Source organism: Lathamus discolor, chromosome 3 (genome assembly GCF_037157495.1).
Source record: "Lathamus discolor isolate bLatDis1 chromosome 3, bLatDis1.hap1, whole genome shotgun sequence".
NCBI classification, from domain to species: Eukaryota; Metazoa; Chordata; class Aves; order Psittaciformes; family Psittacidae; genus Lathamus; species Lathamus discolor.
The window spans coordinates 84,655,780-84,678,014 of NC_088886.1; the positions used below are offsets into that span (position 1 = coordinate 84,655,780).

At 42.0% G+C, this 22,235-nt stretch overlaps 1 protein-coding gene across 1 annotated transcript in view; it reads right to left on the reverse strand.

The window, feature by feature from the left end:
• Positions 1–12,828: 12,828 nt before the first annotated feature.
• UBE2E3 (ubiquitin conjugating enzyme E2 E3) overlaps positions 12,829–22,235 on the reverse strand; it is a 56,756-nt gene continuing 47,349 nt past the window's right edge. Inside the window, exons 4-6 of the mRNA XM_065670198.1 lie at positions 18,271–18,403; positions 16,340–16,487; positions 12,829–15,343 (exon numbers count right to left, since the gene is read on the reverse strand). Coding sequence (XP_065526270.1) covers positions 15,246–15,343; positions 16,340–16,487; positions 18,271–18,403 — 379 coding nt within the window. The 3' untranslated portion in view covers positions 12,829–15,245. The remainder of the gene's footprint in view (positions 15,344–16,339; positions 16,488–18,270; positions 18,404–22,235) is intronic.

The following is a 22,235-nucleotide window of genomic DNA, read 5'->3' on the forward strand; positions in this document are numbered from 1 at the left end:
CCCATTCATATCCATACTGGCTAAGGCAGTACATAGACTCTTTTGACATTACACTAATGACTGCCACAAATGCCAACATGCCTGAGTCCTAATTGTTCAGTAGGTAAGAAATATCTTTGCTTACTAGAATGGAGAAGAATGGTGATATATATGCCTACACAAAGAACCAGGAACAGCTTTATCTTCAAATATGTTGCTGTCAATAGTTTGCCTTTACATGCTGCATCCTTTTTCCTCTGGATTAGGACAGGACTTTGGCACAGGTACAAATAGCCATGACAGCCACAATGCCACCATCATGGAAAGAGAGGAGTTAAAGAAGTAGGTCACTGAATGGCACAAGGCTTTATCTGCAAAGGGCTGTGCACATTTATTTCCCATGGAATCTAGTGGGAATAGGATACTTTGAGAATCACCATCAATAGCATAGCTAGAGATACTGAAAACTTGAATCTGAAGGGAGATGTGACAGAATTCCACTGCTTCAGCGTCACACTGGCTGTTCAGACAGCCAAAGACAGCGAAGATGAGGGAGAAGATTGTCTTTTAGTGGTAGGATTTGTCTTCTCCAGGGCCCAGAATGCCGCTGTCCCAGATTTTATTCATACATACATACAGTTAAAAAAATAAATGCACCTCTCCCCAGAAGCCATCTCCAAAAGTTGAAAGAGCTTATATTGAAAATGGGAGCTGCACCATGAAAAGGGGATCCAACAAAAGAGCACAAAGTAGGTAAGAGACAGCTCTTAACTCTCTGAATGCTCGTTAGTCCTTGTGGGAAGCAGTATGTTGGTAAATGCTGAGCTGAAGGATGAGGGGTGCTTGTGGATCTCCCCAGGGAGCTTTGTGCACTGGGAGAGCTCAGGAAATGGCCTGGAGCTGTTTGCTGTGGTTGAGCTTACCCTGTAAGGAAAGGCAGAGCAGAGACTGTGACTGACAGGTCACTGCAGCTCGAGCCATCATCTGATGAGTGAAGATGTGGGTTGCACATGAAAAGCCTATAAAGAGAAGAAAACTCTTGCATGTTTGATTTGGTAGAGACGGGGAGGGTCTTTTTTCCTCAGCAAAGTTTAGCCCTCCCCCAAACGAACAGCAGAGCAGGGCCTGCCACTGCTTACTCATGGAAATGGTCTCCCCCTTTTGGCTAAAAAGAGCCATGAAAAACGTCTTACTCCAAAGTGCAGCTGAAAATTGAGCATTAATAGAATAAGAGAAGGGCATTCTTTTTCTCATTGAAATAGCAGGATGTGAAAATCTCCAGTGCAACTGAAGCAGGACTGAGAGGAGGACTCTGTAAATGGGATTAAAGAAGTAGATAAATGTAAAATGTAAAGAGAGGAAATCAGAAATTCGTGCACAGGAAAATGAAAATACGTAAGGCAGAACCGCTTGAGGGAAGTGACTCTAGTTTCACATAGGTGTGGATGAGAACAAACCACTGTTGGAGGGAAACACCCTACAAGGTGACATACACATTTACTGATAAAAATAGTAGGGCAATGGGGTTTATGGGTCGCATTTTGCATTGTTTACAACATCTGCAAAACTTTTTGCCTCTAACCATCCCTGCACAATGAACTGATCCCAGTCTTATTTCTCTGAAGAAAACTTAACTTTTGTTTCCTCATTGAGGAAATTCAGGTTTGATATAATCATAAGGTTTGCAAGAGCACACGAGGCTCATGAGCATTATCTTTCATGGAAATTATTGAAAATCCCTCTGTGGCTTTGGTCAGGCAAAGCTGCTTTGCTCTGGGTGCTCATTCAGATGCTGGTTGTGATGTTCTGGAAAGCAAACACACAAATGATAACATCAAAACGAAGCACTCTGATCTTATCTCAGCATAATGCCCCAATAAATTCCCTCTGGTGTTCCCAAAGTGCATGCTTTTTCCATTACTTGACTTTCAAAATTTCAATTCCTTATTCTGTTTTGGGATGAAAGGGAATTCTGAAATGTTAAGCCTGTTGTTTGTTCACATCGGAGCATCAGAGGCAGAGAGTAATGAAGGCTTAAAATACTTTTCTGTTGGACACTATGTCTGGACAGTTTTTAATAAGAAGATTCCACGTCATGGTAGAAAACATTCTTTCACAGCTGTTGAGGTGTTAATCCAGCACGGGAAAGAGAAAACTAAAAAGACATTTGAGCCATAGGGTTTGTATTTCTATATAAAATTAATAAATGGTTAAAGCCAACAACATGTTTACATCTGGATCCTGTATGATAGCAGTTAATACATTAAAGATGGCATGTGGCATAAAACAGGATTAGATAAGGTTTTCTGCTTAGCCATGCTTCTCTCGTGCAAAAGAGTATTTATAACAATGTTCTCTACAAATCACATTGCAATGCCGAATACTGTTTGGAAATACACAGTGCATCAGCAATATTTTCCTGTGATCTGTGCTAATGAGCAATGAGTTGGCTCTGGGCTAGAAGACATGCTAAGGAGGATTTTCAGAGGTTTGTTTAAGAAACCCAAACTGAGGAGACCGTTCCCCAAGCTGGCTGGAGCAGGACCTCACTGTTTTGTTTTGTGGCTAAATTATGCAGAACTGAGAAAACAAAAATAATACTGTGAACTTTGGGAAAGACTGCACTCAAAATCTTCAGCAAGGGGAGGGAGGGAGAAAGGGAGGGAGGGAGTGAAGAAGGGAGGGAGGGAGGGAGGGAAGATGGGAGAGAGGGAGGGAGGGAGAGAGGGAGAGAGGGAGAGAGGAAGGAAGGAAGGAAGGAAGGAAGGAAGGAAGGAAGGAAGGAAGGAAGGAAGGAAGGAAGGAAGGAAGGAAAAGGAGGGAAGGAAGGGAGGGAGGGAGGAAGGAAGGAAGTAAAAGGAAGGAAGGAAAAGGAAAAAAAGAAATGGAAAACAGGAGAAGGAAAGAAAGGGAAGGAAGAAAGGAAAAGGAAGGAAAGCAAATGAAGGAAGGAAAAGGAAGGAAAGAGAGAAAGAAAAGAAACAGACAAGCAAACACATGAAAGAAATCAAGAGAAACAACTGTGCAGGGCCGCAGTGGGGCTCTGCTTTGTGTGGTCAGTCCCTCGGCAGGGCTTGTTTGTCCCTACCCGTCTCTGAGCGAGTCCGCCTTGCTGTGTGCACCTGCACTGCAGGCACAGTGAGGTGGGGACTGTCTACACCTTCTTGTGCAAGAAGGAGAAATGTTTGAGTACTGTGCTGCTCTGCTCTTTGCGTTTCCCACAGAGCCACTGAAGCTGTGACATGCTTTTCAACTCTCAGTCTCTTGGGAACTGCTTTTGGGAAGCGGAGCCTGCTTGCTGCAACTGCTACCTCTAAGTCACTCTTCACATCTGCCTGCAGCTGCTGGCAGCTTCCCCCACTGAAAGATCTTTTTCTGTTTGGTTTTTTTTTTTCCCCTTTTCATTTTCAGGGGCAGGGCAAAGCATCCCTGCCTGGTGGTGGAGGTCTGGAATCATGACTTCACATCTATCATGCTGGCTTGGCCTTTGGGAAGATGCTCTTGGTGGAGGCCATTGTCTTTACTTTTCTTGCCTGGCAGCAGATGTTTGTGATTTACACCCATACCACGTACAACTTCAGAAATACACATCTCTTCAATTCCAAACGATATCACCTTATTTGTTGGTTTTTAGATTCACTATGAAACTATGTACTGTGTGTTCATTAAATGGAATGTCTCTTTGTTGGTTTGAGACTCCAAGGATTTAGCTAATTGACTTGTTTGTTCATTTCTAATTGCTACTGCAACCCCCTGATTTCAGCTACTAGAAAGAGTCTTGAGGCATGTTCTGGAAATCTGCAGGTTTCACTAGACTTTCTCTCTGCTAGCAGCTCTTCTCCCAGGAAATACTTCTTTTTCTGCTTTTTGTGCTGGTCATTGTCAGCTGTTGCACTTAGAAGAGGAGAACAGGAAAGGATAGGTAATACTCAATGTAAGCTGTTCCTGGTAGCACCAGCAGCTCAAATGAGTGCAAGGACTTACCTGGCAGCTCATGTGAGATGGGGTGCCTTGGATTTGTGTGGTTTTAACCCATGGCAGCATGTAACTCGACGGGATGATCTCCAGCATGGAAAGAAGGAGCAGGAATGTCTAACTGAATTCAGGCAAAAGACAGGAGCTGGGTTTCAACATAAGACAGAGAAGGAGTAACCTATCGCTGTCCCTAATTTTGTATGGGTACAAGAGCGCTCTTTATGTGGACAGTGAGAAACTCTGGTGTTGAGCAATACATTTATTAACTTGAGTTCTTTGTTAAGTGTCATTCCCACCTATGTAATAGCTCCTGTCCCAAAACACTTGAGCTGCCATTAACATCAGAGGCTCAAGTCTCTGGTGCAAAGCTGCCATAACCAGAGGTACATATCAGGGAATACTTTTTTGTTGTCAGTCTTTTACCTTTTCTAACCCAACGTAGACTTCCAGCATTCCCAAAAATGACCTTGAGGAAGGGAGCTTCCTATCATACTTCCTCAGTGTTTTGAGGAATATATATTGTCTTTAGTCTGTTTTGAAACTGGGCTGTCCTTGCTTCATCCTGGCATTGGAAGGGACAGTGAGAAATCAGTCCTAGACACCATTCTTGGATGGCGCGCTGCAGCTCAGCTCCCATCATGTACATCAAGTCAGACTCTCCCTCCTGCTTATCACTTTACATTCAACTATATTGAATTTTACTGGCTATATTAAATACTGGTCACTGTAGATTATTTTGATAGTTCTTCACAGTTGGATGTCCTCTTAGCCACTTTGAAGAACCATACACCGGCAGCAAATTTTGTCCCATTAATATACAGCCCTCTATTGCTTACTTGCTTTTAATAGCTTCCCTTATCCTGTAGATAGCATCTTTTTCATATTTTTAAAAGTCTTTCCTGATAAGAGCTTTGCTCTGAGACCCTAATGCTTTCTCAACAGTAACAGGTTTCTTTAGATACATTTCAGTCTGCTTATAATGATTTTATGCCTTTGAATGTACTCTAGTGTATTGTTAACAGGCTTCCACATTTTCATGTAGGTTTTTTTTTAATTTATTTTATTTTTCCAAATATGTCTTGGTTTCTGGAGCTTCAGTATGGATGTTGAACAGAAGTATATTTTGGGGCCTGTTACAGGGTAGCTCTGCAAAAGTAGCATCTATCTGCAGTAAGTAGGTGCTTCTCTTTTTCACTTATGGGTGCTTTCTGTAGCTGCTTAACCTTGCCCTTCCAGCCTTTCCCAGTCTTTCCAGTCTTCTTTCTTAAATAAAAAGTGCAACTGACATACAGCTCCAGAACCAGCTTCATCCATAATCCTCGTTCTTGTCTGGGGCTGAGGCTAAGCCTGGGACCTCCCAGCAATGACTCAGAGGATGAACTCATTTGGGGACTAGTCTTTGGGCAGTGTGACCTCTCCCTTGTGGCTTCCATCCAGCAGCACTCCAACCCAGTGCCAAGCTTTGTCTGTCACCCAACCCCATCGCTGAGGATAAGAGCAATGAAAGCCCAGTGGGAACACAGCCGTCTCAGAAGGCAGCAGGCATGGCATCCAGGATGGGGAAATCTGCACCTTCCCATCCATGTCTTTTGTCTCACAGTTGAATTACCATCCCTCTCCCTAGGAGGAGGATGAGTAGAGCTGTCCATCTGTTCATTTGCCACCAGTCAGGCCTAGCTCCAGCACATCAGTTTTATTTTCTTCACTTCCTCTGTCTTGCTCCTCTTGATTACCAGATAAGTCCTTTTGGGTCCAAGCTTTTGGGTTTTATTCAGGCAGCCTTTATTTGTGCCCTTTGCATTGTGTTGGATTTTTGCAGCCACAGTGGCAGGCTGATCTGGCCCTCGGTTACTGGCTCTCTGAGGAGCAGAGACCCCACGCTGAGTTAGCTGGCTCCCTGCCACCTGCTCCTGTGATAGAGGATGGGTGTCAGAACAAAGCTGGCGGCATGAATTGGCATGATGAGGTGAGAAAGTAGGGTGCACAGTGCTCCAGCTGATGCTTGCCAATGTAATTGCCCTTCAGGCAATAATTCTTGCCAGTGTGATGGCCTCCAGGGACCTTCTGCAAGCCAGCATAAGCCAGAGACACTTCTGCTTCCCCATCACTCAGCTGCCATGAGTGTTAACCTTGTATTAATTCAAGACTGAACCCCTAGATTCACATTAGTCAGTTTTTCATAATAACAAATTGAAGGAAATTACTTCGTCTTTCGAAACCCTTAAAGTGGAAGGAAAGGAAAGCAGTAGCAAGGTTTAGAAGTATAGTCTTGTGAGAAAAATCTTTTGTACATACGCACAGCATAAGCACCAGGAGGAAGCTGTACTTACCCAGTGTTGCAGCCCACCTGGCATTTGCTGCAATAACTTGGTTGTTCTTAAACCAGCAAAAGCGGCTCCCAAAGCTAAGTCAGTACCCTCAGTTATCTGCAATGAAAACAATAAAGTCTTAAATTTTAGGTTCCAAGAGACAGCAAGATCCTCACAGCAGAAGTCAGCCCTAGCAGGTTGGAGCAGGCAGTACCTGGAGGGACTACTAAACCGCCCCTTCTCCTGAGCTTCATGCTTCCAAAATGCTTGAGTCTCAGGGCATTCCAAAGAGCTTATCCACTCCCTTCTTCTGAAGAGCTGGGGGTTGGATACCAAGAACTAGTTTGTCCCTACACTTTGAATTGCTCTCAAATATGCTTCTCAGTTGATTGTTGTTGTGTGAGTGCTTTTATTTTACTGTGTGGGAAAAGTTCCTCAGCTCTGGATGACAGCTACTATACAAATAAATAAGGCTGAATCAGGAAAGGTACCTCCTCTCTTTGTAGTTCCCAAAGTTCCCAAAGGCCCACTGGACTGAACAGCAGCTAGAAGGTACACCACCCTACAGGAGTGGGCAAAAACATCCCTCATGAAGTAGCAACCGCATATAGGGAGTATGACTGTGATGGATAGGGCAGATGGGTCCTGAAGTGTCTGGGGTATGGGCTTAGTGCCATGAGAGCTCCCCACAATGCTGCCCTGTGCCACACCCTCAACCTGAATCCTGGCCCAATTGGAAAAGCCATTTTTAACCAGATTTTCAAGCACTGCTGCTGACTGATTAAATTGTTCAATGTTTAAACAGTCCATAGCCAGGAACATTGGTTCCTCCCAATGCAGTCTGTGGGACCTGGCAGTAGTATGTAGGATTTACCAGCACTTCTGCAAACCTACATGCTCAAGGCATAAATCTCAGCAATTTGCATGAACCATACCTCTTTGCAGTTTATGGCTCTGTAAATGTCTTTAATAAAAACACTACCACAAGAAATGTCTTAAGACAACTGCTACTTCACAGCTTCACTACAGGCTCCTAATGTAAGTTAATAAGCTAAACAGAATACCTGACATTTACGATAATAATTGCACAGGCCTCACTTTGAATGATGGCTAAATCCAACTGTGTGTGACTTCCTTTGCAGAGTGTCTGAATTACAGCATAGGTTGAGGCCTGAAAAATCAATGGCTGCTTTAATCATTCAATTAAAGACTTTGAAAATCATTAGAAATTTGGTGAATTTAAAATATTTATCCGTACATCATTTTTAAGCAGAGAGTGCTAGACCAGCACGACTCTGTTACACCAGGGAACTGCTGCGGGAGGGGTAAAAGGAACAGTGTTACTGCACTGTGGCTGAGCAGGGAAGTGCGCCAAAGAAGCTGAAAAGCTGAGGAAGTCCGGAGTCACCTCTGTCAGCTTTACCTGCTTTACAGCGTTTAGCGGAGGGCACCTTTCAAGCTGCAAAATACAAGTCAAGGGCCTTGAAAAGTCCTGCTAGCTTGCAGAGCAGTGGTCTCCCACAGCTGCATTGGGTTTGGGTGAACTCCACCATCAGACTGTTCAAGGGGGATGGGGAAGCACGGCTATCGGAGCCCTTGGTTACTGAAAGAAAACCAGCTGACTGCAAAGCCAGTTTTCAGAGCGCAGTGTAGAAATTAGTATGACTTATAAGGAAAGGAAAAAGAACTTTCTGATGCCAGGAGCTTAATATTTAATGTAATAAAGAAAGTAGAAACTGAACATGATATTTTAGTCCATCTGGACTGAATCTACCCATCTGCAAAGACTTAACTTTGAAAGATAGTCAAAAACCTTTCCTCTTAACTTCATAGAATGGTTAGGGTTGGAAGGGAACTTAAAAGATCACCTACTTACAAACTTACATGTTTATTTTCTTTAATTGCCTCTTCTTTGGAAGCAGAGGCATCTTGAGTGGAACACTAGGATTCTAAATAAACAGCCTCTCTTTCTGACGATAAAAGAGACAGCGGATGGAGAAACAGGCTGGGGGCACTGCACGATGCTTCTCGCTCCCCTAGGGCTGTTTGGCCTTGTGGAGCTTAAGGTAGCTTAATGAACCTGAGAGAGAGAGCTCGGGTGCTGGGCCGGCGGCTGCTGGTGGCCGCGGGCCGCGTGTCCGTCCGTCTGTCCCCCCCGGTGAGCGCCTCCCTCGGCGGGGACGCTCCGCAGCGGTACCCGGTGCGGCAGCGACACCTAGCGGCGCTGATCCCTCCCCGCAGCCGTCGGGGGGGGGGCCGAGGCAGCCCGTCGTAGGAGCCACGGCGGCTGCAGCGGGGTCAAAGGTGTAGAGAAAACCTCTCAAGCTTTGTGTGACTGCTTCTTGGCCTCGCTATTTACTTGGCTGCTTGTTTCGTACTATCTTCTGCATCTCCTCATGGAGCTGTGGAAAACTAGCTGAGCCAGGCAGGATAGCTTTTGGGTTGGTTTGTCCTAACTTCAGCTTTTCCTCAACTGCAAAGTTTCGTGTTTTTTATATATGCGACAGTTCTCATTTTCCTTCCCCCGCACTCCAAGAAAACTCTATTTATTTCATTTATAAATGCTTGGATCAAATATTACACAGTAGGTGAAGCTAAACTTCGCCTGATTTACCTACACAGTGTATTGAACTAGATAACATCGTGCTAACAAAGAGCATAACCTTTCAGAAGAACTACTGTGTAATTCAACTCTTACTCTGTTATCCACTAAATAAATGAATGAAGCTTAAATGATATATTAATGTTTTTAGTTTTCCATTAAATCCATACAGATGAAAAAAAAATCATCTGGAAACAGCAACACTCAGAAGTGAACAGAATGAAAACTGTTGCTTGTACACAATAACTAATCATTCCAGCAGTGAAAAGACAGCACATCAGCTTCCCAGCTAAGAGGGAAACCCAAGCAGTGGCGGAATAGTATAGAGCATATCAATACTTCCTTCCAGAAACTGGCAACAAGTTTAAAATAACTTCTCACTTTAATTCCACTTCCTATAAATTAGGACCATAAACCCTGGTAATCTCTTTATTTAGCACGCAGTGAAGAGAGATCCAGCGTGGTTCCAATTTTCACAAGTGTATAGATTTAAATGCTGGAACACATAAACAATCACAGACTTCTTGCAAGAAGCTGCATGTATACAGATTTATGTATACAGATTTATGTATACAGACTTCTTGCAAGAAGCTGCCTTCCCCAGTGTAAGAAATGCCATCAGGCACCATTATACATTAACAGTAGCCTCAGTCTGCTTCCATTTACCACCTCTGCATTCCCAGACCCAACCTTGCTGCCTGGCTCGATGAACAGATGCTGGACTGAGGATTTCCAGCCCAGCCGTACCCTTCAGAGATACATCCAGTTGCTGTGTTCAGAGGAATGGTCTCCCACAGGATTTGCGATTCCCCCCTGTCTACCTGTATGATATTCCAGAAAACTAATCTCTGGGATGACAGCTCATTCAGCACTGGAAAATTTACCCATGCTGAGCTCCTCTTTAAATAATGACCTGACATTTGTTCTGTAGAGGGAGACAAAGCCCAGACTGATGAAAACAGTTGGCAGTTGCTTTCATTTGTGCCATTCAGAAGCCAGATGATAATTTGTCCTCGGGGACCCATCACTTCTTGGCAGACAGACCTGTCCAGTGCACTTTGCTATTACTTTTGCTGTTACCTCCCACCCCTGGTGCATGCAGAACACACAGAGCCAATACTCAAGGCAGCCTGAACTAAAACTGACTGCCAAGAGTCATAAAGGATTTAATGATACTGAGAATTAGGAGATAAGATCACAGGTGAATTTGGGCATGATTAATACAAATCAGTGGAACACGGGGAAAGACAAATTTGTTAGACCTACATAAAAGGTTAAATTAGCTATTGCTCAGAAAGGAGATTCCAGCATCTCTGAACACAGCTTAATTAAAACATCAGCTAAGCAATAAGCAATGGTCAAAAAAGCAGAATATTGTGAATTCCTGGCAAGCAGACCAAACCAGAAAACATTATTTCAGGTGAATTGTGAGTTCACCTGTTGCATACAGCATGCAGCTCTTTCCAGTCAAAAAGGTGACTCTCCATACAGAGAGAGATTAAGTAATGGAGGACTTTTTCCAGCCTGGAAAAAGAGGTTACTAGGGGCTGAGAATAATGATGGTACATAAAATCGCCAATGGAATCAAGGAGGACAGCAGATGCAATTGTACTCATAGTACAAAACTAGGAGACAAAAAATGAAGTGTTCAATTAGCAGGTTACATGGAATAATCACATAACAAAGTAATTTTTTACACAGTCTGTATTTAAACTGTAGCATTTTCTGTAAAAGGATGTTGTGGTTAGTAACAATTTAGGATGGTTCAGAGAGATGTTTATCTTGGACAGCAGTGCTTCCTAATAACTGGAAACAGTACATGAACAGATCGGGCTGTCCACATGTTACCTGCAGAAAGAGATGACTAGATGCATTTGTTATCCATGCACATGGTCCCACCACATCTTACACCCCTATAGATGGAGAGCCTGTGCTCAGATGTAGCCATCATGAGGGAATAACGTGTATTTTTCATACTACATCTTTTACTCCATATATTCCTGGCAGTTTTTATTTTTAAGGATCCGCCAAAGTGTTGCTGGTATGTTGGATCCTTTTTGTTTTACCCAGCAACAGTGGTAGCTGTAACTGCATTCCAGAGACACACACACACAAGAGGAGCTGAAGCAGGTTTCCCTCTTCAAGGATAAAAAAGAGAAAGCCCCTATGTGCTGCAAATGTTCCAGCAATTAGCTTCCAAGCACATTACCTGCTCTTCCACCTAAGCTATGGTTGAACATGTCTAATTATCATTGACATCACAGCAAGGTCAGGCAGCCGTACAAGCAGCTGTGCTGTTGTCTCACTTCTCCCTTTAAAACATGTGCTCTATTACACGATCTTTCCTGTTGTCTAGGGATCCTCGCAAGCCACTTCCAGTCACCGTGGTTTCGTGAGGGAAAGGGAGTGGTGATTCACCCTTGGAACAGCTATCGTGCAACCAGTGCCACCACGCAGGGTTCACTGTACACATAGCAAAGCTGAGTTCACAATGCATCTGATTCCCTGGCTACAGCACCGACTGCAGAAGTACAATGCTGGTTTGTGGCTGAATCAAATCTCATTTTAGTCACACTCTTGTCACTGTCCTTTGAAGCTGTTTTAGTTCAGGATGCCTGCACAGGCCTTCCTTTTTCACATAAATATCCAGTGCTGAGTTTAAGAAATTATGCAGGAAAGATGAAATTCGCTCTTCAGCCTGGAGTCTGGAGTCCTTTCTTTGCCACCTGTGCCCAGGCAGATGGTACCCCAGGGGCAGAAGACCTGAGATCAGTGTAGAAGCTGCTGCAGTCTCCAGCTTCCTCCCCACAGCCCTGTGGTGACCTGAGCAGGGCAGCAGTGAAGCTGTGGCACCAGTGGCAAAAGGGCAGCTTGGCCGACTGGTGGGCTTTGTGCTGCACCCAGCCGCCTTGAAGCCCCTTGGCCCAAGCCCTCATCTTGTCATGGTGCAGGCAAGTGGGTACACTGCTGTGAAGCCACAAATCTAGTTCCCTCACATGAAGGTGAAGAAAGGGAGAAGCTTGGGTCTCACTTCCTGCAATACCCATGGCCGCAAATAAGCTGGTGGAGCAGGAGCTGGTGTGCAGCTAAGCATGGCAGTTTCCTTTTCCCTCCAAGAGGTAGGGAGGAAGCAGAACATGAACCAGACCTGGTTCAGTTCTTGCTTTGCTTATGAAGCTGTGCAAGCCTGGCACATGGCCCAGACGACTCTGCAGTCTTGCTTTCTAGCCCCACAGGACTCTCTTCCCTTCCCGGCTACAAACAATCTCTAGTCAACATAGATCTGTAAGCAAGACCATCTCCACACAAGGCACCTCACACATCACTAAGACATCACAGAACATGAAGCAGCTCACCAAGAACGTGTTAATACATAAATAATAAGGATGATCTATACTTGCCTTTCCATTGTATTAAATTAATATATAATAACATTCACCCATCCTTTCTCATTTGATATGACCAACTATTTGCTCTGAATTTAGCCACCACCACAGAGATGTGACTCTTTGCCACTCCCTGTTCCTCAGGAATGTCACAGCTCAAAGGCTGGGACAGCTGGTTGCCACACTAGTGCTCCTTGTGCCAGCAGATCACAGACCCCACTTTGGGCACCCTCCCCCCCAGCTGCATGTTTTCCACACCCAAATCCCAGAGACAAGAGAACAAGAAAATCCTATCCAAAAGGGAGAGGAAGAGAGGATGTGCAAGAACTTTAGCTGTTCTTTTCACAAAAGTGCCGTTTCAGTTCATTTTTTTCCCCAAATAGAGAGCTCAGCGATTGGCGACAAGAAGATGGAACTGAAAATTAAAACTGTAAAATAGAACAGCATCCAGTATTCACCCCAGCACAGCCAGGAAGGAAATAGTTTGAAAACACCAGATGCTCTTTGCAACTGGTATTTTGGATATATATGCAGCAGGGATTTCTGCCCTCCCCACAAAAACAGACACACATTCTCATTTAACAACTAATTGATTTATTTAACAATACAAATTTCTTTCTACTGCATGGTTTAGCAGAGAGAACTTGAGAAACAAAATTAGCTTCTTTTCTTTCTTTAAAGTTTAAATGTTTACACAAAACCAACCTTTACTTCAGTAAATATAAAATTTACACACAAAAAACTACATTAAAAAAGAACAGAATCATGACAAACCAACAGAAAAAAAAATAAAAATGATGGGAATTCAGTGTAAAGGATCCAATTGCAAGGAAGGCAAGATGGGGCAACACTAACAAGGCATCCCACTTGTACACCTAGGTATCTTAAGTTGTAGGTACAATACAAAACCAAAAAACATTAAAATTAGGATTAAAACCTGTATTTGTATACCATAATATTTTATGATATAAATACCTGTAAATTCTGTAGGCAACACAGTCAACGTGTGAAATACATAGTTTGCTCTTCACTGGAAAGTCACTGGAGTGGTGTACGAGCACCGTGTCACCCACGGGTGTGCTCATGGTCAGCAGCGAGCAGACGTTAGGTGTCCAGCCCGGATGTGATAGCCCCTTGTTTCTTTGCCAATCTGTGCTATTTCTCACATGTCCAATGACATAATGAGAAACTCTGGTCACCTTCAGCAGTGATTTCCAGCACTTCATCTCCTGGCATTAGTCTGTTACCTGACTTAGGCATATCCACCTGCCAGATCCCCTGTTTCTCATTCCCTTTTGCACTTTATAACCTGAACTCTAAAGCTATCTTGTAGCTACCAAAAGAGACTGGCTTCTAGGTTGAGATATTTGGGATACACAGTTCTTCAAGCCACCTTCAGGCATCTGTAGAAATATTTAAAGTAGGGTGGACAATTTATGGTCAAAGCTTATGTGATACAAAAACCTGGGACCTATATAGTGATGGCTAACTTTAGATCTAAATCTTTAATGTTTTTTCTATTGCTTTAGTATTTAAAATTAACATTCGATTTAAATGAGCAGAGCATCTTACTGATGGAAGTGCTACATTATCTCCAAAACCACCAGGCAGTAAGGGAGACTGTAAAGTTTAAAATGAAGTGTAATTTTAAAAATCATTTAAAGGGATCAAGTCTCTTTTCTTTATAATCAATACTGTGACTGGCAACCTATAAAAGCTTAAATTATAAAACTATTAGTGACTCTACTTTTTAAACTGTATGTACTATAAATCTGTATCTTTGTTACTTACAGATGTTACAAAACTTCCAAGCCAGAAAGCGAAGGGGGGAAACCATAGTCTAAAAGCTTTACAGATTACATGTCACTGACAAAGGTTCATTTCCCCCACAACTGTCATAAATAAAACCTGATTACATTTATTCTACTCCTCTCTTTTCTGGACAGATGATAAGAGTGTTCAATCATGCTTTGGAAGACCACTTTCAATGGGTTAACTGTAGTTCTCTAGATCAGCAAGTCCAACTTGCTTTACTCAGAAACAAAAGCACCAGACTATCCCTAACTTGGCCCTTGTCCTGCAAAAGAAAAATGGTAGCAAGATTTAGGCAGTCTGTTAGGACAGCAGGACTGGCCCTGAAGCAACCAGCTACATGAGCTTCTGGAGTAAGCATATGCAATGCTCTCATTCCAACTTCAGAAAGAGCCCAACAGTGTTAAATTTAAGGAAACTGTAGAAAGGACATTTGTTCTGTTAAAAAAAACCAAAACAAAACAAAACAGGGAAAACTTAAAACAATCCACAGGTGTGCATCAAACATTTAATAGCAAGCCTTTGCTTATGTATATTAATTTAAAGACTATCCACAGGGATCTGTGATACATTGGCCCTGCCTTGTTACTATAATTAAATTTATTCAAATATTAATTTAAAATAGGAAAACAAAGAAACTACTCCTTGGGGAACATGTTTATTGTGTTTGAGATGATACACTGGGTGCTCTCTGAGCTACAAAGGGAAAAAGGAAATCCTTTCATTACAAACTGACAAAGGTAAAAGTTAAAACAGTTTTCACAACAGCATGTACCACATATTGGAAATAGATCTGGGTTTAATACAAATGACATAATTCCTAGTAATCTACAGCTACCTTTAATAACTTCATACAGATAATGAATTAGGCTAAAATGCACTATAATATTTGGTTGACTTCAGGAACAGTATCCTTAGTACATCACAAAATACATTTTGATATCCCAAAGAAGCAAGACTTGCAAGTAGGCATTTTAAACATAACTAATCTACAGCTACAAATTTCTACTCTTAATAGCATTTACCTTTTTTGGGGGCAGTATCCCAGTCTTCAAAAGGATAAAAGCAGAGTAGAATCAGTATAACATATACACAGAAGTCCGTATTGTAAAGGCTATAAAGATTTGTTGCACACTGCAAAGTTGCCTTCTGCACCTTCACACTGCACAAGTAGTTTGTCATTTATGTTGCATATCTCTTGGTCCACTGTCTGGCTATCCTGTCATGTTCTGCTCTGTTGGTCAGGTACTGAGTGGCTATGCTTCCAACCAGAGGGTCAGCTGGAAAAGGCAGGAGAACACAAAACTGAACACATGATTTAAAATACAGAATCTATTTCATAATATAGTCTTTGTTAGGCCAAAAAATGCTATGAAACAGGAGGGCTCTTATCATACAAGAGAAAGCACAAGGCACAATGAACAGAAAAAGAAAACAGGAGTATCTGTTGTGGTTATTTGCATATGAATGCATCCTGCCCCAGCCAGGGGCCCTGCTTTCAACCCTCTGGAAGGGCTGCTGAGTGCAGGGGACACTCAGCGAGCACAGCCTGGCACATTCGCGTCATAAGACTGGTGTACATCAGGGTATTTGAACTGTAGGGGACACACCGAGGAGATCCTATTTGCTTCAAGAGTTATCAAACTTTTGTATCCCAGAGGCTAATTAATCTCTCCCTGATCGTTGCTAGTGTTCTGTAAATGAGCTGCCATCCTAGCACTATTGCTCAGTTCCTGCCCTGACTGCAGGCAATTAGCATTCATTGACAATGACACTGGTCACACAGCTGCTGAGAAATGGTACTGCTTCCAGTGGAGTTCCTCCCCTCCCAACAGGAACAAGGAACTCTCTCTGAACATTGTCCCCCTCATATTCGCAAGATTAAACATTTCACTTTCCATCTTAAAAAAGGGACTTCCAGTGGCCCCTTCCAACCTGCACGATTTCTGAGTTTCTGACTCAAGAGAACTTTGCTCCTTTCCTGGACAGACCACTCGCTGGAGCTCCTACAATACAGAACTTCTGTGACATCAGCTTATTTTCTCCACCATAACTTGGGAAAAAAAGAGCTTAATGTTATTTACTTTCTGTTGCAGCACAGGAGTGAAAGGTGCCATTAAATGTCAGACCACATCTGAGCAGGAGGGTTTCATCCCCAATTTCTAAAATATTAGTTTTTATTTAATCTGTGTACAATCAAATATACAAATTACATGCCATGGCAACTAAGAGTCAAATGACTAAGACTAATGCTCAATGAAATATCAGCTCCTTACCTGGGTTGCAGTCTGTCAGAAGAGAACAAATAGACAGCAGAACCTTTGAAATAGTCAAAGCAGGGCTCCAGTTGTCTTTCAGGATATCCAAACAGATGACTCCCTGACTGTTGATGTTGCAGTGATAAATTCTGGTACGGAAAGTAACCTAGAATCACAGTGTAAGAAACAGAAAGAGTCAGTCGGTGTTGCCCAGCGATGCTGCCCCTTGTCTCTGAGCAGCAGCAGTGCCTGGGGTGCTCTCAATTCATCAGAGCTTCCACGAAGGCAGCTTCTCTCTGCTCGCTTTCTAAAATACAATTATTTAACATAAGAGTATTTACTGTAGTCTTGGCTACCTTTAAAGAACCTACCATGGAGATCTTTGGTGCATAAACTGCTTTCACACAGACCTTTTGTCTGGTATCCACAAAAATTAGGACCTACTCTGTAGTGCTGTACACAATTTAATGAACATGCTGCATGTCAAAGCCAATCTAATCACATGTGTAACTTTACTATGGTTTCTCAAGGTGAAGAATTAGAAGATGGCTGCATCTACAGCATTAGTTATTCTTTTCCTTGCTTTCAAAAGCCTAAACATAGACCATGAAAACTAATTGGAATTTTGTGTTATTCTTGTTCAAATTAGCAATGAAATCTTTGCCTCACCCTTCATTAGGCAGGACAAAATGTACCACCGAAAACAGTGCCCTCACACTACCATCACCTTTGTTTTTAAATTATTTCAGACTAGTATCAGTACAGCATGTAAGCGTTATTCTGCACAAATAGTAAGTTAGAAATATTTAATTGCTTTAATTACATCACACACAAGATGAGGAATATTCTCCTTTTCATACTGATGCAGGAGGGGAAAAATCCACGATGTTTTCTGAAACTACCAAAAATTGAAAAAATGATCATGCTCTAAAGAAACCCCTATCTATGAGATTTTCATAAGGAATTTGTCTAAAACTCTGTATCACTTCATTATAACAATATTAACTCAGGGAACATTAAATTTTGTGGATTTCAGAGAACTGTGAAGTACATAGAGAATATATTATTCTTTATGCTGTAATTCTGGGAATGAAAAGCGGTATTTGATTTGTAACAACAGCATTGTAGCCACAAGAACCATAAGTTGTAGAAATGTGTGGTAGGATGTATTTAGCCTGTGCTAATGTCAGCAGTGTCCTTTCTGGTGATTTTGTGACAAGTTATACTTTGACATTAAGGAAGGGTTGAAGGGAATAACCTTTAACTTCTTTGATATCCATTAGTAAATTATAATTACTTAAGTGTCCAAACTATTTCTGAGCAAGGAAATGAAATTTTAGTTTAAGTCAAGACTAGTTTTATTTAATAAAAAGAGTTTTTTGCTCAAAAAATACCATCAAACAAGGTTGCTGCTCTTACCTGTAGTAAACAGATTGACAGTTTACAATAATGTAAATCATCAGAGTAATTTACCCAATTTGAAGTCACAATACAACACTCCAGTTGTCTATCTAAACTTATTTTAGCTTTCTGTTACTTTGTTAAAAATAATAATATGTATTTTTAGTGAGAATATATAATACAGAATCTGGTTCATAACAGCAAAAGCTCATTATACATATATTTTAGTAGCTGGAATGAGAGAAAGGAAACGTAAGAAGGTGTTGCTCTTTCTTCTACTAAAATTCCTTGATTCTTAACTCTTGATCAGAATTATCATCTCATTTATCATCTGGTAAAGCTTGGAAATTAGTATTGACTGTGGTAATCGGGAAATAAAATAGACACGGGATTTTTCTGAAACTACAAGCAAAGATTTTGAACCTTCAGGTTTTCAAAAAACCATAAACAAATTTGATATTCAGAAGGCAATGAGTACTCACTCACTGCATGTTACATTCTTCTCACAAGTGAAAATATGATAAACACAATGAAAACCTTACCCTTACCTTTGGTGGCTTGAATGGATAGTCAGATGAAAATGTGATATCCAGGAAAAAAACACCTCCTTCATATACAGAACCTGGAGGTCCAAGAATAGTAGATCTCCATTCGTAAATGTTATCTCCTTTAGGACCAGCACTGCATAAAATAACAGGGAGAAACAAAGAGTCAGATGTACTGTCAAGAGAGGCATTTTATGGATTTCTTTCTACCTTTATTTTGTTTAATGCAAACCACTTGCCTATCCTTCACATCTGCCTAATTTCCCACCAATTTCAGTGGGCTCAGTGTTTTAAACAGGCACGAAAGCTGGGCGCTTTCCTGCCCCTTTGGAGATACAGCACTGAAACAGGTTGACCATGAACTACTGACTGTCATTATCTGAAACAAGCCCCCAGATCTGCTTTCTCAAGTATGCGGTTGCTCTGAGCTTCTATGTCATGCTCTTCCAATGACATCATATCCATACACAAAAGGAATTGTGTATCTTGACCACATGCAACTTCTCCAGGCATTAAACAGACCATACCTTCATAAAAAGAAGTGACTTACACGAATATTGACACACATTTATTGCCACTTGTTCCACAGGCTACAGTGAAATGTCATATCCCTGGGCAGGAAAACTGGGGATGGGAGAGGCAGTAACCTGGAACTGAGCACTGTCAAATCCAAATAACCATGTTCTTCAGGATATATTTGTGTTATGCCTCCAGGCAATCAGCATTAAGCATACTAGCCCAAAACAGTTTATTTTAAGAAGTACAATACTGAATGCATTTCTCACTAGGGGAAAGGTTATTGCACAATTAATTATTAAAGCTTTGAAAGAAGGGGTAATGAACAAGCATTTTCTTGACTTCTGAGACATCACACTTAATCCTATTATCACACAGTAACCATCTCACCTCCTCAGGAAAAAACAACCCAAGCGCAGTCTTACTTCTGTAACACAATCTTCCACAAAAGGTCCTGAATCTGATCCACTGAGATCCAAACTGACTGCTACAGAAAACACCTCTGCTGAGCTCAGGCAGGCACGGTGGATTCGTCACATCTATGCACATGACAAGTCAATAATGCAGCACTGTAAAAGATCTATTCAATACTCCCCACCTCGGCAGCCTCTCAGGCACCACCTACATCTCACAGACACATCGTGAAACGTTCCCCTCCTTACCCCTCTGCAGCCCCAAGGAAGAGGCACAGAGGACTGTCATATGTGATTGCACATGAAGCAAGCAGCAAGGCATGGCATCAAGCTGTAGTGTGGGAGTTTGTGGTTTCTGGCAGTGCTCGACACACAGAGGAGACTCCTTATGAGCCCTCCAAGTGTTAAAGCTCTTCCCTTGTTGTGTCACCTCATGTATTTGTCATACATCTGTCTGCAGTCTGTAACACGGCATGTTGGACATTCATCTTTACTATGTAGCCAAACATGTGGAGGCACTCATCAGAGACAAGGAATACGAGCAGTCTGCACTCTGCATCTGCAATTCCCACACCAAAAATTTAACTATTTTTACGTTAAGATCATATTCAAGAAACAACCAAAACCTGACTTTGATTATGAATTCCATTTCAATTTGTAATTTTCCAGCACATTTTTTATCTTGTGGATGTTTCATGTATGCAATGTTTAAACTGTTGCAGGCCTTTCATTAACAGGACAAAACAACCACAGATTTTGGCTCACATTCTATTTAATTAAAACAAAAAAATTATTTGATGGAGCTGGAGCTATTTTCCTGTTGCCAAAATGAAAGTAGGCAACAACGGCTTGCTGGCCTCCAGAGTACAGCTAGGAAACAAAAACTACAAGTGCTGTCAAGTTAAAGTCTGGGTCTAAAATCACTGATCTTATCTATTTGTAATGCATGCACAAAAGTGAAAGAAAAACAGTAGATAAATTTTAGGGAAAAAAGGGAAATCCAGAGGCAAGGAGGTCCATTTTCAATGATGTAATGAACCATTTGTACCCTCAGTCACTCCAGAAGATAATTCTATTCATGCTCTCTAGAAAGCAATTAGTGTAAGAACTGAAAATATTGGGGCAATAATGACAATATTTAAAATCCACACAGGCCACTGAAATGTTTTAATTAATTCCTGACATTCATCAAGCTTACAACTAATTACTATTGTGCTTGGAAACCAAATTTCTATGGAGCAATTCAATTTCAGCATTAGATGTCCTAATGACTGTTTTATAATTTAATGCAGAGGTTACTGCTCTTGCCTTGTGTGTCAGGTGCCTTTCTTTCATATACCTCTAACAGCTGGATGCAATTCAATCAGATTAATGAAATAGCTGAATTAAATTAGTGACATATTTCAGCCCAATGAATCAGTCACAATTAAGTGTGGCACCAGCCTGGTGCCAAACTATCTGGTAATCACTCACCAAGTCAGCGGAAAGGCATCTATCAGCTAGTTGCCAGAAGCAAAGTGCAGTAATTCTCCACCTATTACTATCTGCTATCCCCTTCTATGCCACCACTAGCAGTGTACGAAAGGATCCAGGTATAATGTGAGAAGAGGAATTCCTAACCTTGTAAGAGGAAGAAAACACTGTGTTCAAGCCCCTTCTATTGCTCAGAAAAGATTGCTGCAATGTCAAAAGTAACACAAAGCTATAACAACAGCCACTCACAGATACAGGAGAAAATTGTTAAATCTAACAATTCGGTTATAGCTGATTGAGGTTTGTGAAATTTCTATTTAACAGCTGAAGTGCTGTCTCACTTCCAGTGCTGTAAAAGATACCTCTGCTTCATTAGCAATCTGAACATCCCCACAATTGCTATGTTATTGGTGTGAGGAGACACGAGATTAAAGAGCAGAGACAAGACATCACGCTGGGCTTCTACCACCTGTGTATTTCCCGGGGATGATCCTCAGCCAGCCATACCCTACTTTGTCTTTCATATACATACCAAGGTAATCTTTTTTTTGAAGTGAAAAACCCCACACTTTCTAAGGCTCAGCAAAACACACCAAACCTATTCACAGCAGTCTCGGCCTCTGCAATGACTTCCACAAGGACAGCACATTGGGGTTTCACCCACTTGGATGACTGCAGGGAAGAGCAGAAAGTGCAGTCCTGCCTCAGGCAACACCTTGGCTGTGTACTGAGCTGCAAGCAAGTGCTGGAGTCTCTGTCACTGCAGAGTGCTGTCTTGATGCTGCAGAAAGCCACAAGGAGGGAACCACCACTCTCTGGTGTAACTCTAACTTCTCTGTGCCCACAAAGGACAGCAAAAAACCTGGGCTGAGAACTGGGAATAAGGAAGCTTAACTCTGTCCACAATTTTCCATTTCATTGGCACACCTGGAAGAAATACTCTCCTCCTTTTGGGCACTAAAGAGGCTGGCACGGGAGGCGATTCTAGGGGCCATACTTGAGCTCTTTACTCCCAGAAGTTTTCCTGCTATTCAAGAGACTCACTCTCCTACAGCAAGCACAGGCTTCAAGCATCTCACCTTAGACCCCGAGAATTGTGGTGACTGACAACCAAGGAATCTTTCTTGCTGCCTCCTACACAGGACAGAATACCCCATGCAGAGTGCTACCATGAGGAACTGCCATGGTTTTCTTCCCTTCATCGCTGAAAGATCCAGCTCCTTCTGACCTCCCCCATGGAATCCATATGGACAAAAAAATTCCTCCTCCATTGTGTCCTTTAAAATACAAGATCTTGATGGAGCAATGGATCTGACAACTGCTGCAGTGTTTTGGCTACACAGCATGTATGTGCAGTTCATTGCTACCAACCTGCTGCCTTCCTGAATTTGCTTACAGAGCATCACAAATTCAGTAAAGGCACCAACAGTATGTTCTCAATACAAGAGCCACTTCACTAATTTTTTAAAATATGGGCTAAAAAATCTCACACAAAATAACAAAGCAAATTAATTGAAATGACAAAATACTCTTTGCAAAATTAAGGGGGTTTTACTTCATGCACAA